Here is a 14,031-nt window from a genome sequence, read left to right on the forward strand (position 1 = left end):
CGAATATAAAGATTTAATTACCTATTTTTAACGTGTAATTTTTTTTCTTTTTGTTGTAGATGCAATTCATACATTGACATGTGCCATAATGCTGTTGAATACTGATTTGCACGGACCGAATATCGGACGTAAGATGACGTGTAATGCTTTCATCGAGAATTTATCCGGCTTAAATGACGGTAAAAATTTTCCAAGGGAGACGTTGAAGTCGCTGTATCAAGCTATCAAAGCTCAGCCTTTAGAATGGGCCGTGTAAGTGTTTCATAATTAAGTATAATTTGTCATTAAAGGAGGAAATCCCCCCCACCTTCGCCCATTTTCCTCGCCATGTATTGTAGAAATTTAATGGATGTAAAATTATCATCTTAATAATGAGATGAATTGTTGAGGATTGAGGCTTTTTGATTACACAATACTTACAATTAGTTCAAAAGATACAAAACTGTTTGGGAATTTTTCCAGGCCCTGTTTGAATATTTTAAAATCTTTTTTTCAAAATAATTTCTTCGAATGGAATTACACAGATGTTTGTAGACTACTTTGCCATTCGAAGGGGCAATACATGTAACTGCTTGATGTTGAATTGATACTTTTGAAACATTTTCTAATTCAATTACGTGATCACGTGATGAATTTTTCAGCTTTTAAAATTTTAACGACACTGAAAAAAAATTCTGGATTTAGGCATTTCAAAAATAGCTCATCCGTTGAAATTTTAGGGTATTCTTAGAAGTGAAATTTGAGCGAAAGAAAAAAATTCGAAGCTAAATATGTAGCTGAAATTTGGTGTAGGCCTATACTTCATTCCCCTTCCCTGCCCTCAGGTCTGTTGGAAGAAAATTCGAATGGTTCGAAGAAGTTCTGAAGCCTATTAATCCGGCATATGACAATAGGAGTAATTGCACCCCCCCCCCCAGCGATCCTCCTGGACAACTTTTTTCTTAAAAGGGACATCCTAAGGAACATTTTAAAGCAAACTTGCCAAAAACAAAAGTTGGCCTTACTTACAAAATGGCGGCCATTTTGATTGCCAGGTCAGCCGAAATCGCAGATTTTGCGTTTTAACATAGGACTTGCACGAACTTTTTCAAACTTTACAAAGTTAGATCGAAAGATCATGCAAAAATTTATCACCTGTCAAAATTTCAAGTGCTAAAATGCGTTTTTCGATTTTTGGTGAATTTTTGAAAATCAAATTTAAGCCAAAAATGAGGGAAAAAATTAAAATTTTACCAAATTGACTAAGAAAGCTGAAATTTGGGATATACCCTATTTTCGACATGCCAAATCGATTGGAAACTGTTTCAACCCGTTTTGAGCAGTTCTGGAGCATCCAGCAGATTTTTGAAACTCGAAATTCCTACAAAATTCCATCAAATTGGAGTTGTAAAGCTAAAATTTATTCTAAAAACTAATTTCAATACGCTACGACGTACTGCAGGTAAATTTCAAGTCTTTTTGGATCCTCCAGCAACTTTTTGAAAATTCCTGTAGCCTCCAGCAGATTTTCGAAACTTCAAATTTTCACAAAATTTCATCAAATGGAGATGGAAAGCTGAAATTTCCTCTACACTCCAATTTTAACACCCCCTGGAGACGACTTCAGGTGGGTTCAAGTCATTTTAGTGCCTCCAACGACTTTTTTGAAAATTACTGGAACCTCCAGTAGATTTTTGAAACTTGAAATTTCCCCAAAATTTCATCAAACTAAGATGGAGAGTCGAAATTCATTCTGCAAACTAATTTCAATACGCTACGAAATTGACTGCAGGTGAATTTCAAGTCGTTTTGGAGCCTCCAGCAACTTTTTGAAAGGTTGTATGACTTTTTTTTTTGGAAAATTGAAATTTCCTAAAAGTAGCTGGAAGCTTCAAAATCATTTGAAACCACCATGTAGTCTGCGAAGTAAATTTCAGCTTGCCAACTCTGTTTGATAAATTAATTTTGGGGAAATTTGAAGTTTCAAATATCTATAGGAGGCTCCAGTAATTTTCACAAAAAGTCGCTGGAAGCCCTAAAATTACTTGAACCCACCTGAAGTCGTCTTCAGAGGGTGTTAAAATTGGAGTGTACAATAAATTTCAGCTTTCCATCTCTATTATTGATGAAATTTTGTGAAAATTTAAAGTTTCAAAAATCTGCTGGAGGTTCCAGTAATTTTCAAAAAATGTCGCTGGAGGCCCTAAAATGACTTGAGCCCGCCTGAAGTCGTCTTCAGAGGGTGTTAAAATTGAAGTGTAGAGTAAATTTCAGCTTTCCATCTCCATTTGATGAAATTTTGTGAAAATTTAAAGTTTCAAAAATCTGCTGGAGGCTTTAGGAATTTTCAAAAAGTCGCTGAAGGATCCAAAACGACTTGAAATTCACCTGCAGTACTTCGTAGCGTATTGAAATTAGTTTTTAAAATAAATTTTAGCTTTACAACTCCAATTTGATGGAATTTTGTGGGAATTTCGACTTTCAAAAATCTGCTGGAGGCTCCAGAACTGCTCAAAACGGGTTGAAACCGTTTCCAATCGATTTGGCATGTCGAAAATAGGGTATATCCCAAATTTCTGCTTTCTTGGTCAATTTGGTAAAATTTTAATTTTTTCCCTCATTTTTGACCTAAATTTAATTTTCAAAAATTCACCAAAAATCGAAAAATGCACTTTAGCACTTGAAATTTTGACAGGTGATAAATTTTTGCATGATCTTTCGATCTACCTTTGTAAAGTTTGAAAAAGTTCGTGCAAGTCCTATGTTAAAACGCAAAATCTGCGATTTCGGCTGACCTGTCAATCAAAATGGCCGCCATTTTGTAAGTAAGGCCAACTTTTTTTTTTGGCAAGTTTGCTTTGAAATGTTCCTTAGGAGATCCCTTTTAAGAAAAAAGTTGTCCCGGAGGATCGGCGGGGGGAGGTGCAATTACTCCTATTGTCATATGCCGGACTACATGGCAAATTTTTGGCAATTTTATGCTTCGAGAAAATGTTACCAAAATCGATCTAAAAAAAACGGAAATTTTGTATGTTGTCTCGTATTGCAACTTGCTTTTTCCGACCCCCCCCCCCCCCCCTAGATTTTCATATATGTACATGTTGAGTCGTTTTGAGCGGTTTCGGAGTTATCAGAAAAATGACGATTTTCAAGCTTCGGTTAGATTTTTGGAAATATTCTACACTTTTTGTTATTTTTCATTTTTACCACATTCAGCTACGAAGTTACCAGTAAAATTTTATACTTTCAACCTCGAAAATCGATCGGAGGCTGTTTCTGGTCGTTCTGGTGCCTTTATAGTACATTAATCGCTGCAATATTCAGGACCCAAGAGTGGTATAAAGTAAAAATATTTGTTCTGTCGTAAAAAATGTGTGCCATGGTGGATGGTATGACGCATTGATGTAGGATTTTTAACATGTTTTGATTAGGTTGTAGTATTTTAATCTCGAAATCGAAATATAATATTTTATCTATGTCATTTCAGACGAACTTTAGGCCAAATTACATATACTAAATTTTGAAAAAATAAAGTTGAAAGTGAACCCACACCCACGCTTGTAAATTGTGACATTTTATGGTTGTTTTTAGTTGATTAATAATTTATTGACTTGAAAAAAAAGAGCTCGTTGAAAGTTTGGAAGTATCTTGCTTTTGCCATACCCCTTCCCCCACTCTTTTCATTTCTCAATTCCGGTCTTTCGCCATTTTCATCTACTTATTTATCATATCTTTCATATTTGATTTAGTGGATCAGTCATGGACTGTTCATAAATTAATTATTTAATTTATCTGTTAAATTAAATGTAAAAAAATCGAAAAAATTGAAGAAAAAATTGTAAAAATTGAAGAGTATTGAAGAAATCAATTATTTAAGAGGAAGTGAAAAAAGCAAACAAACAAGAAAACGACAACATGAACGTGTAATGCATTTTATATGTAATACCAAATTGATATCTTGTAGGAATGTCATTTTCAAAATTTACAAATAAGTCCTTTTTATCACAAAAACTGTCTGAAAAGTTTTCTTTTCTCTTGTTTTAAATTTCCAAAAAAGGTCCTGTTTATTGTAAAAATCCGATTCGAGTATTAATACCTACATATATCAAAATATCTAACCAAAAAAATCTAGTCTTATTGCCTAAATTGCTTTAAAGAAATACTGTTGTTCTTCGACTTGAATTCTAAAAATTCTCATATTTTATTTGCTATGTATTTTTTTTCCCAAAATAAAGTTCTTATTTTATTTTTTGCAATATTTTTGGGAAAATCCTATTTTTTTTCTAAAGCATTTAAAAAAATGAAATCTTGTGATTTGCCAAAATTATTTTTTTGAAAAATCCTGTTATTTGCTAATTTTCTGCTAAAATAGCAAAAGAAGACTCCTGTTTTTCAAAGAAAATGCGATCAACCTGTTTTTTTCCCCTGAATTGCTCAAAATCATGTTTTTTTTACCGATATTCCTATGAACGGTGCTCTTTTGTTCAAAATTGTAAGAAAGTCTCTTTGTATGCCAAAATTGTCTAAAAGTCCTATTTTATGTCAAAATGTCCAGAAATTTCAATTTTTGCCAAAATTGTCCAAAAAGGTACCGTTTTTGGTGACAATTGTCAGACAGACCCTTTCATTGGAATAGTATTCAAAAAGTTCCATTTTATGTCAAATTAGGTATCAAAATCTGAAAATTCAAATTTCGGCCAAAATTACTCAAAGAAGTCCAGTTTTTTGTCAAAATTGTCAGAAAGTCTCATCTTATTATGTCAAATGGTCAAAAAAGTGTACTTTGAACTGGAATAGTTCAATTTTTTTTTTCTTTTTAAATGTCAAAATTGTTCAAAAAAGTTTCGGGTTTTTTGTTAAAATTGTCAAAAAGTTCTATTTTTTACAAAAATTATCTAAATTCCTGTCGCTTTGAAAAAAAATTTCCCAAAAAAAGGTCCTTCTTTGTCAAAATTGTCAGAAGCACATTTTTTTGTCAAAGTTGTCAAAAAATGTCATTTTTAAAACCAAAATTATCAAAAAGTTTCGTATTTGTCAAAATTGTCAAATGGTCTCTTCTTTTGCAAGAATTGTCAGAAAATCTCAATTTTTGGCAAAATTTTGAAGAAAAAGTGCCTAAAAAGTCTTGTTTTTTTTCCAAAATTGCAAATTAAAATTCCTAGTTTTCTACTAAAAAGCCCTGTTTTTTTCACCAAAATGTTCAGAAATCCCAGTTTTTGCCAAAATTGTCATGAAGTTCAATTTTTATCTGTCATAAGATTCTGTTTTTTGGCAAAGTTAACGAAAAAGCTCACTTTTTTTCCAAAATTACTAATTAGTACGTTCTGCCTGTTTTCATTTCTGCAATAAAATTTTGTGCATCATTTTCAATATGTTTGTTTCTGGCAAAATTTTATTCTATTTTAGTTTAGTTTTTTTTTTTTTTTTTTTTTTTTTTGGAAACATCTTAAATTGAAAAATTCTAGCTTGATTAAATTTAAATAATCTGGAAAGGTCAAAAATTAAATTTCCAAAATTGTTTAAAAATTCCATTTTTTTGCTTAAAGTTTTCAAAAATTATCACTTTTTTGCCAAAGAGTGGCAAATTGCCAAAAAACCGAATTTTTATTGAAAATTGCAATAAAAAAAATGTTATTTAAAAGAAATCTTAAATAGCCTCTTTTTTCGTCCAAGAAGAAAGTCTTACCAGAAGTCTACATTTTGTATGAATTTCGCCAAAAACCGAATATTTTGAATTGTTTTTCTAACCATTTGCCGTTGACGAAATTTCACAGAGACGACGACATCGAAGATAACACAGCCAACATGAATAATATGCCAACGCACAGTCGTGCGGAATTCGACGAACCTAACGATTACCTTTTACGTCAAGATACTGCAGCGGCCACGTTGATCAGGAAGAACGCCGAACTGACGGTGGATCCAGAAGCACCGATTACCGACTACAAACGAGGCTACGTGCTGAGGAAATGCTGCGTTGAGCCGAATGGCAAAAGAAGTACGTAGAAAATAACACGTCCTGCATACGTGCAGCTTTTGAGTTCCTGGCTGAATATTTTGTTTTCGATTTAACAGCTCCTCTTGGTAAACGTGGATGGAGGCTTTTGTTCTGTTCGTTGAGAGAATTCGCGTTATATTTATACAAAGACGATCAACTTTATAATAAGGATCCTCAGAGCGGTGTCGTTCGAAGGATAATTAGATTACATCACGGTTTAGCAACGAAGGCTGTCGATTATACCAAGAAAGAGTTCGTCTTTCGGGTGCAGACTGCTGATCGAGCCGAATATTTATTTAGAGCGAGGTATGATTTGGATTTTGATGATCGATGCTCTGATTTTATTTGTATACATTATTTCAACGGTACCTAACCTGTTTTATTATGTTTTAACGTATTGCAGTAATAATAAAGAATTGCAGTCTTGGATCGATACTATTAATTTAGTATGCGCTTCGTTCTCGGCTCCTGCGTTACCGGAAGCTGTCGGATCTCAGAAGAAGTTCCAAAGGCCATTGTTACCTTCGACGCCGTCGACTTTGAATATAGTAAGTGGATTGGAAAACGGAAATGAGTTTAATCTCTCGTTCGATCATCCCCCTATAATTTTTTTTTCAATCATTTGATTCATTTATTTAGCGAGAACAATTAGTACAACACGAACAAACGCTAGAACGACTGGAACGAGAATACGAAAGTCATCGCAAACAAGCGCCCGAGAAATCAGCCAAAAATCTAGTCATACAAAACCATAAAGAGAAAGAAGCCTATCTCTTGCACGAAGTACGTTCTTCAAGTTTACCTTTTACCTTTTACCTTGCTCCGATTAGTTCTAATTGTCGATTAATTATCGCCTGATTTGTTGACAGATTAAACGATACCGAACGTACGTATCTCTATTACGATCTCGTATAGCTCCTCAGACGGTTCAACCGGTAGCTTCGTGTTCGAATGCTAACAACTACGACGATGACGAAGATCTAATGGACGATATACCGAAAGAAGACGACGAAGATCAACCTTCCTCTTCGAACAGGTACAGTTACCGAGCAGCCATTTACTCGAACAATGATTCCAGCGGTGATATCGGATGATACCTCTTCTTATTTCGCTTAGCGGCTTATCAAAGTGGTCTGCACGCGATTAATACATTCTTGTTACCGTAACCCTATCTCTATCTCTCTCTCTCTCCCTCTATCTTCATATATGGAAAATGTGTATTCTGCTCCTTGATATCTTCTGTCTATTCTATTCTATTCTATCGTGTATCTTTCTATTTCTCATCTTCATCTTTATCGATATTATAATTATTATTGTTGTTGTTGTTTTCATTTTCGCATTTTCACGAATGTGGTGTATATTGTACATTATTTATCGGTGTTTTTATCTATCTATCTATCTACCTATCTTTCGAGTATTTATCTCCCTCTTTTATTACTTTTATGTACTTAGTACTGTAACTACATTACGCTAGCAGATCACTTGGGAAATGGGATATATTGATTGGTGTTGGTGACGGTGGCAAGCATGTTGATTTTTTTTTAAGTTACCTCGTTTAAATTACTATTTCATTTTGAAGGTATTTTTTTTATATGCTTTTTTTGTGTGTATTGTAATTTGTATAGTTCGTGTATTTTTTTTTTCAATTTTTACTTCCCCATCCCTGAATCTTTCTTTATATGTGTACCTAATCTTGGATTATTGGTGGTTTGTGTGTGTGTGTTTTTTTTGTTGGTATTTTTACGTATTTGTATTACATACTATAGGTACCTATGTGAGTATACGTAGATATTTTTAAATGTATTTTTCTAGTAGTGTAGGACGAAGTTGCAATTTTGCTTTTAAAATCTTTTTTTTTTCGGAGAAGATTTTCTGATTTTTTTTTTTACTGCTTGTGGTGTCAAAGGAGCTGTGTATCTATTGTCTTCGCTTTAATTCTGATTCCCTATATCTTTGTTTTATTGGCGGATAAGGGTTTATTGTAATGTGTGTTATATTTATTATGTGTTTTTTCCCCTTTTTTACTCCTCTCTGTCGTATTGATAACTTGAAAAGATCCGTATGTTTTTAAACAGGGGCGGATTGGCTGTATTAGGCTTGAAGTTTTGAATTTAGTAATCAAAAATGAAATCGTAGGTATTGACGTTTGTTTGAAAAATGCTAGATACGAGATTTTTTTTGTAAAAATGTTCAAATCATAAATTCGGAGGTTTTTTTTAGCTGAAAAGTTTACTTTAAAAATGGCGAAAAAAGTCTTCGAGAATCTTGGACGAAAAAGGTCGTTTTTTATGACTTATTGTTTTATTAATATTTTTCAAATTTTATATCAGGCATAATTTTTGCATCCGAAGTACATTTTTCAACTTTTCATAACTTGAAAAAAATTTCATTGCAATTTTTTTTTCATTTTGAGTACTCTTGACTTGCTTTTAACGTTTCCAAAAAATTTCAATTGCGTGGGCTTATGTATTTCGTAATTGTTGAACTTGAAAAAAAATTTGAAACTGTATCAAAAAAATTTTTGAAATTTCAGTAGGTAAAAATTTGAACGTGTGAAAGTTCATCTGAATTGTTGAAAAACTGAACTTCCGAAAGCTCACAAGCATTCGTTGCTTTTGATTTTGAGATCATCTTAAAAGTTTTTTTCGAAACAAGCTCTGCCGTTTGTCAGAATTACCCAAGAATGTCGTTTCTCATCAAAAATTGCTGAAAATTGTCATTCTTTTGCGCAAGATTGCCAAAAGTTTCGTTTTTTTTTTTTTTACCATGAAATTGTAGGTGTCTCACTTTTTGCATTCAAAGTGTGAAAAAGAAATAGTTTTTGCCAAAAGTTGGCGAATATTCTTTGTTTTTTTTCACCAAAATTGAAAAAAAATCTCTTTGTTTTGCTACACTTTCTAGAATCTCGTTTTCTGCCAAAAATAGCAGAAAGTCTCGTCTTTAATTATGAAGATTGCCCAAAAGTCTTTGCCAAAAATTGTCGCTTTTTTGTCAAATATTTCAATTAGTTTCACTCTTTCTCCCAAAAAATTGCCGAAAAGCTCTGCTTTTTGCTAAATTTGACAAAGTCTCGATCAAGTTTAATGATTTTTCCATTTAAAATGTTTTATTTAGTATTTTTTTTTTTCATTTTGTAACTTTCTTAGTTACTTAATTTTTTGAAATTTTTTTTGAGACCCTGGTTACTTTTTTTTGGAATGAATTGAATACGTGCCTCGACATTGTTCACTATTCATTTTTCGGGTTGAATAGCTAAAAAATGTTCGAAAACTGTACATCTGGTAAATTTTTTTCGAATCCAAATTTTGCAGGTTCTTTCATTTACGAAGGTTTGAAGGTCAGACTTCAACTTGAAATTTTTCAAAAGTTGGACTTTTTGTTCAGAAATATTTGAAGCGTAAACTTTTACTAAAAACTCAGCTGTAGAATTTAATTCATGTTTTAGGAGTTGAGACATTCACCCCCCCCCCCCTCCCTCCCTCAAATATTGTGTAGGTAAAAAAAAAAAAGGAATATTCACAGAGAACATTTTTTGAATGTGAAGTGAATAAAATTTCACTTCTCAAAAACACTGTGCTCAAAAAATCTGAAAGACACTCAAAATATTGCGCGTATTTTTTGGAAGCAGAAGAGAAGGGGGTGAAAATTTGAAAATTAAGTACCTGCTTACAAATTTTCTGAGGGTATTTTTCGAAAGGGATGAAGTAAAATCTCAGTAACACTGTGCTCAAAAAAATCCGAAAAACATGATCAAAATGTTTGAGATCCTTTTTCTATAATTTAGGAGGGGGGGGGGGGGGTCTAGAAAAAATAGATCTATGTACTTCCAAGTTTTCAAAAGGCGTTTTTATTGCAAACGGGAATATAATAAAATTTTGAAAACATTTTTCTCGAAGAATTTGAAAAACATTCCTAAATGTATTGTGGTGTAGGATTTTTTTTTTTGGGAGTGGGCAAGTGGGCAACAATCTGGAAAGGAGGTGAGTAGGTACCTACCTTCAGATTTTTAAAGCTCATTTTTGGAGGAAGAAGGGGAGTAAAATTTCAGAAACATTCGTTTGAAAAATGATAGAATCTGCCTCTTTCTCTCCCCCCCCCCCAACCAACATAGGTATAGCGATTTGGTGGAGGGCAGATGATGGAGCGAAAATCTAAAAAAGGGCTTCTGAATTTTCAGAGTGCATTTTTGAAGAGAAAGTGTCCTTTAAAAAAAATCGCCCCCCCCCCAAAAAAAAATCTTATTCTAGTACATATGTATTTTGAAAAGCGTAATTTTTTGGAAAGCCTAAAATTTGAGAAATATTCACCTAAGTTACCTACTTCCAAATCTTGGGAGTGCATTCTAATTCTGCTTTCAAATTTCATGCATCATGAAAACTTGTAGTTTAAAAAATTAATTTTTAGCTTTGATTAAATTTTTGACATTAATTTTCTGAGCATAGCCTCAAATTAGGCCAAAACTTCAGCCCAGAGCTTCAATAATTAAAAATGGCCTTTTGTTCGAATAAAGTTCAACTTTCACGAAATTCTTTCTAGTTTCTTGTAATTGTACATACGAATCAGATTCCAGACTGCAGTCGGTCCAAGTTTCATGTTTTGGGGAGCATTTTTTCAAAATTTCGTAATAATTTTGAATTTCTGAAAAAAAAGAGCAAAGATCTGGGTGTTTTTTTTTGAAATTCGAAAAATTAAAATCATGAAAAATTGACGAAAATTATTCTCTACTTGGCAGATATCTTCTGAAGGATCTTAGAAGAGGGCCTGAATTTTTTCACAAGTTTTGGGGCACGTGATGAGGAGGTGGGGGTGAGGGATGGTCTGGGACATTTTCAATTTCTCTTAGACTCGGTTTTTACAGAGTCATTGAGTCAAACATGGAATTTTTTGGATGAAAATACAACTAGTCAAAATTTAAAGTCAACCATTTTAGTTGCACGTTTTTTTTTGTTTTTTGTTTTTTTTTTGGTACATTTTAAGACCCTCAAACTGAAGTTATTCGATTTCAAAGTTTAATTTAATGATCAAGATTTTATTCTTTGAAAACTGAACTCCATATTTTCAGATTTTTCAAAGAATAGTTTTACTGTCCAGATGCAACTTTGAAAAAAAAAATGGAGGCCTTTTTGTTCGAGAATTTTCAGTTTATTTTGTTTTCTCCTGCAACTGAATGCTTTAGAGCTAAACTTTCTGTTTCATTTTGCTCCTCTACAGAATTAATTATTGATAGGCCTGAATCCGCCCCTGTCGTATTGTTCCTATATATCTGATTCTGTGAACTGATTCGATACACCATTAGCATTCCTCGTAGTTCCTCAAATTGAACTGAAATATTATCGAAAATCACAATCCTGTCTGATCTAGTCTCTCGTCAGCCTGATCGTACATATTTTAACGTATCTTAGAAACATATTTTTTGCCTACATATACATAAATCATACGTAATAATAATGCACCAGTGTAAAAATTTCCATATTGTATTTTTAATCTCTTTAATCTTCATTTTTTTCCTAACCTTTTATTACGTTACTCTTACGGGTGTCGGTTTACATAGGTACATCATGCTGTATAAATACCCATCTATTTCTACGTAGCGTATATTTTTTGAAAATTGGACATTTTTTTTCATTTATTTATTTTGTTTTTTGTTTGCCAATTGATATTTTATAGAAAACGAAGTAAGAAAAAATGAAGTCGAGCGGAAGACGAGTCTCACGATGACGACGATGCTTCGATGAACGATTAATTTATTACCTTTTTTTTCCTCCATTTTAAACGTACATCGAACATATTGATATTTTAAAATTATCCGCGTGTATTTTCTCGTCGATCTTCTCCGTATCTAGAGAACATAGTACGTTCGTCTATCTGTATCGTTAATGTGCGGTTATGTTTACCTATCTGTTTATCTGTGTATTTGTATGATAGAAAAAACAAAATAATTCCAAGTCTTAGAGTGTACAAGACATGATCAGACTATATATTGGATGAGGAGAAGTCAGCTGCTGGTGCTTTTTTTCCCCCCCTTCGTTGTGGCCTTAAGTTATAATACTTACATGTTGGCGGCCTTAATTGTGTATAATTTAAAATTTTTTGTTAATTTTTAAGAACGCCTCGCGCTTCGTGCGGTTTTATTTTCACGTATTGCGCTCGTTTTTTATATACGTACCTAGTGAAATGATGCCAGCGTTATCGGCTTCGGTGGCCATGTTGGCTGGGAAATCGGTAAAGCTCAAAGCTGGCCGGCTTTTTCGGTATGCAGGGTTTGGTGTGAGGCATGGGCTGTGTGGATTTTCAACAGTAGTTAGATGTGTTTTACTTTTTCTTCTCTCCTTTTTACTTTCTTTCCCCCTCCCCTCTCTATCTCTTCTCTAGTGTAATTTATTCCCCATTTTTGTTTCGTTTGGGTTTTATATTACCTATATACCTACCCTACCCTTTACCTATTCTATTCCTGCGCGTATTATTTTTCTTTTTTACTCTTTTTTTTGCTCTCGTTTTTTTTCTTTTCTTATGTTTAACTTTTTGTTTCGGGTTTTGAAATTATTGAAATCTTGAGGCGAATCGTGCTCAATTTAAGCATCGATGAGACGTAATTTATATCTATTTTGCTGCCTATAATATGTGTAATTTGTCGAGTATTTGCAATTTTTTTGTTTTTTATTATTATTTTTTCGCGTGTGTGTATTTATAAATAATACTCAATTTATTCAACGATTTTATACGTATTTTGGATCGAAACGAGATGAAACGAATCGTATAGAAAAATTAGACTATGATGATCTCCTTTTGTAGAGTTATCGTTATTAACGTTTGGTTTATTGTAGGTGAAGATAACGTAACGAAAAACAATCGTAACTTTTTCATTTTCATTATTCCAACATCGAACATATCACGAGAGAATTTCTCATCTTGCAGTATTTTTTTTTATAGCGCTGAGCCGATTTTTAACAGTTTTTTGTTCAGGTACTGGAACTGGTACCGGAGAGTTTTTTACCCGAGGGTTTATTCAAGTGTTGAAAAAATTTTAGAGTATTCTTTTTCAATACTTATTGGACACCTTGTGTGTAATTTTATAAGCAATTTTAACGACATATTCAATACACAATACGAAACAAAGTACAAAATAAAATTTTAAACTTTTCGACGTAACGGTCACGAGAAATTTTTCTATATGATTTTGTAACCTTATAAAATAATGTACCTATAATGATAATAGTACATACGATATTTTGAAACCGAAACTAAAAAACCAACGACGTTTGCATTTACCTACCTAATCGAGTACATATAATTTTTTTCTTTTTTGTAATACGATATTTTTTATAACACCTTTACAGATTTTTACGATGTAATTTACCTCTTTGTTGGGATTTTACGTCGTGTCATTCTTCCGATGATGAGGATGAAAAAAAGGCTGGAAAATTGAAAAAGCATTAAGTAACACAAACAAACAAACGATCAAAAGTACTGTTATCGGCATTTATTCATTATTTTTCTCCCTTTTTATTTTATGGATGATTTTATTCTTACATAGTTTGTGTTTCCCCCCTCCCCCCTTTGTGTACTATTTGTGTATTTACTTTTTGTTGTTTATTAAAAAAATTGCAATGTTGTATAATTTTTGTTGCAGAGAGAGCGTCGACGAGTGAGGGGATCCGAGGCGAATGAAGAGTGCCCGGATCTGGATCGAGATGCTGATTGAATGAAGAATTTGTCAAGAAAAAGAATAATTGTGGAGTGATTAGAAGAGAGGATAGCCAGGGGTAAAATCAGTTGATTTGATAAGTCTGATAAGATGTGATTTGATGTGGTCAGATTTCATTGGCAGGACTCGTACTCAATTTTCTTTTACTGTTTTTTTTTTCAAAAATTGAATTTTTTAAAATCTTTACCTCGCTTCTTGTGAAAAAAATGTACTTAATATCAACAAGTGAATCATTTACGACGAAAAATCTCGTATTTTTCTGAAAAATTTTGAAACGGTCTCAGTATTGAACAAAAATTGCTAAAAAATTATTTTTGAGAATGTTATAAAAAAAAAACCTTGTTTGTGT

General features: G+C 32.8%; 1 protein-coding gene across 4 annotated transcripts in view; it reads left to right on the top strand.

Annotated features, from left to right (window-relative positions):
- Efa6 (Exchange factor for Arf 6) overlaps window positions 1–13,595 on the top strand; it is a 194,513-nt gene extending 180,918 nt beyond the window's left edge. For 3 of the 4 annotated variants that reach the window (XM_065366757.1, XM_065366759.1, XM_065366760.1), the window contains 7 exons: window positions 60–252; window positions 5,754–5,977; window positions 6,055–6,283; window positions 6,381–6,525; window positions 6,617–6,760; window positions 6,847–7,013; window positions 13,315–13,595. In XM_065366757.1, the coding sequence (XP_065222829.1) occupies window positions 60–252; window positions 5,754–5,977; window positions 6,055–6,283; window positions 6,381–6,525; window positions 6,617–6,760; window positions 6,847–7,013; window positions 13,315–13,414 (1,202 nt within the window). In that variant the 3' untranslated portion in view covers window positions 13,415–13,595. Of the gene's footprint in view, window positions 1–59; window positions 253–5,753; window positions 5,978–6,054; window positions 6,284–6,380; window positions 6,526–6,616; window positions 6,761–6,846; window positions 7,014–11,644 lie in introns of all 4 variants that reach the window. The other variant, XM_065366758.1, reaches the window with a different exon arrangement.
- Window positions 13,596–14,031: the final 436 nt, after the last annotated feature.

This window comes from Planococcus citri, chromosome 5 (assembly GCF_950023065.1).
Source record: "Planococcus citri chromosome 5, ihPlaCitr1.1, whole genome shotgun sequence".
Taxonomy (NCBI): Eukaryota; Metazoa; Arthropoda; class Insecta; order Hemiptera; family Pseudococcidae; genus Planococcus; species Planococcus citri.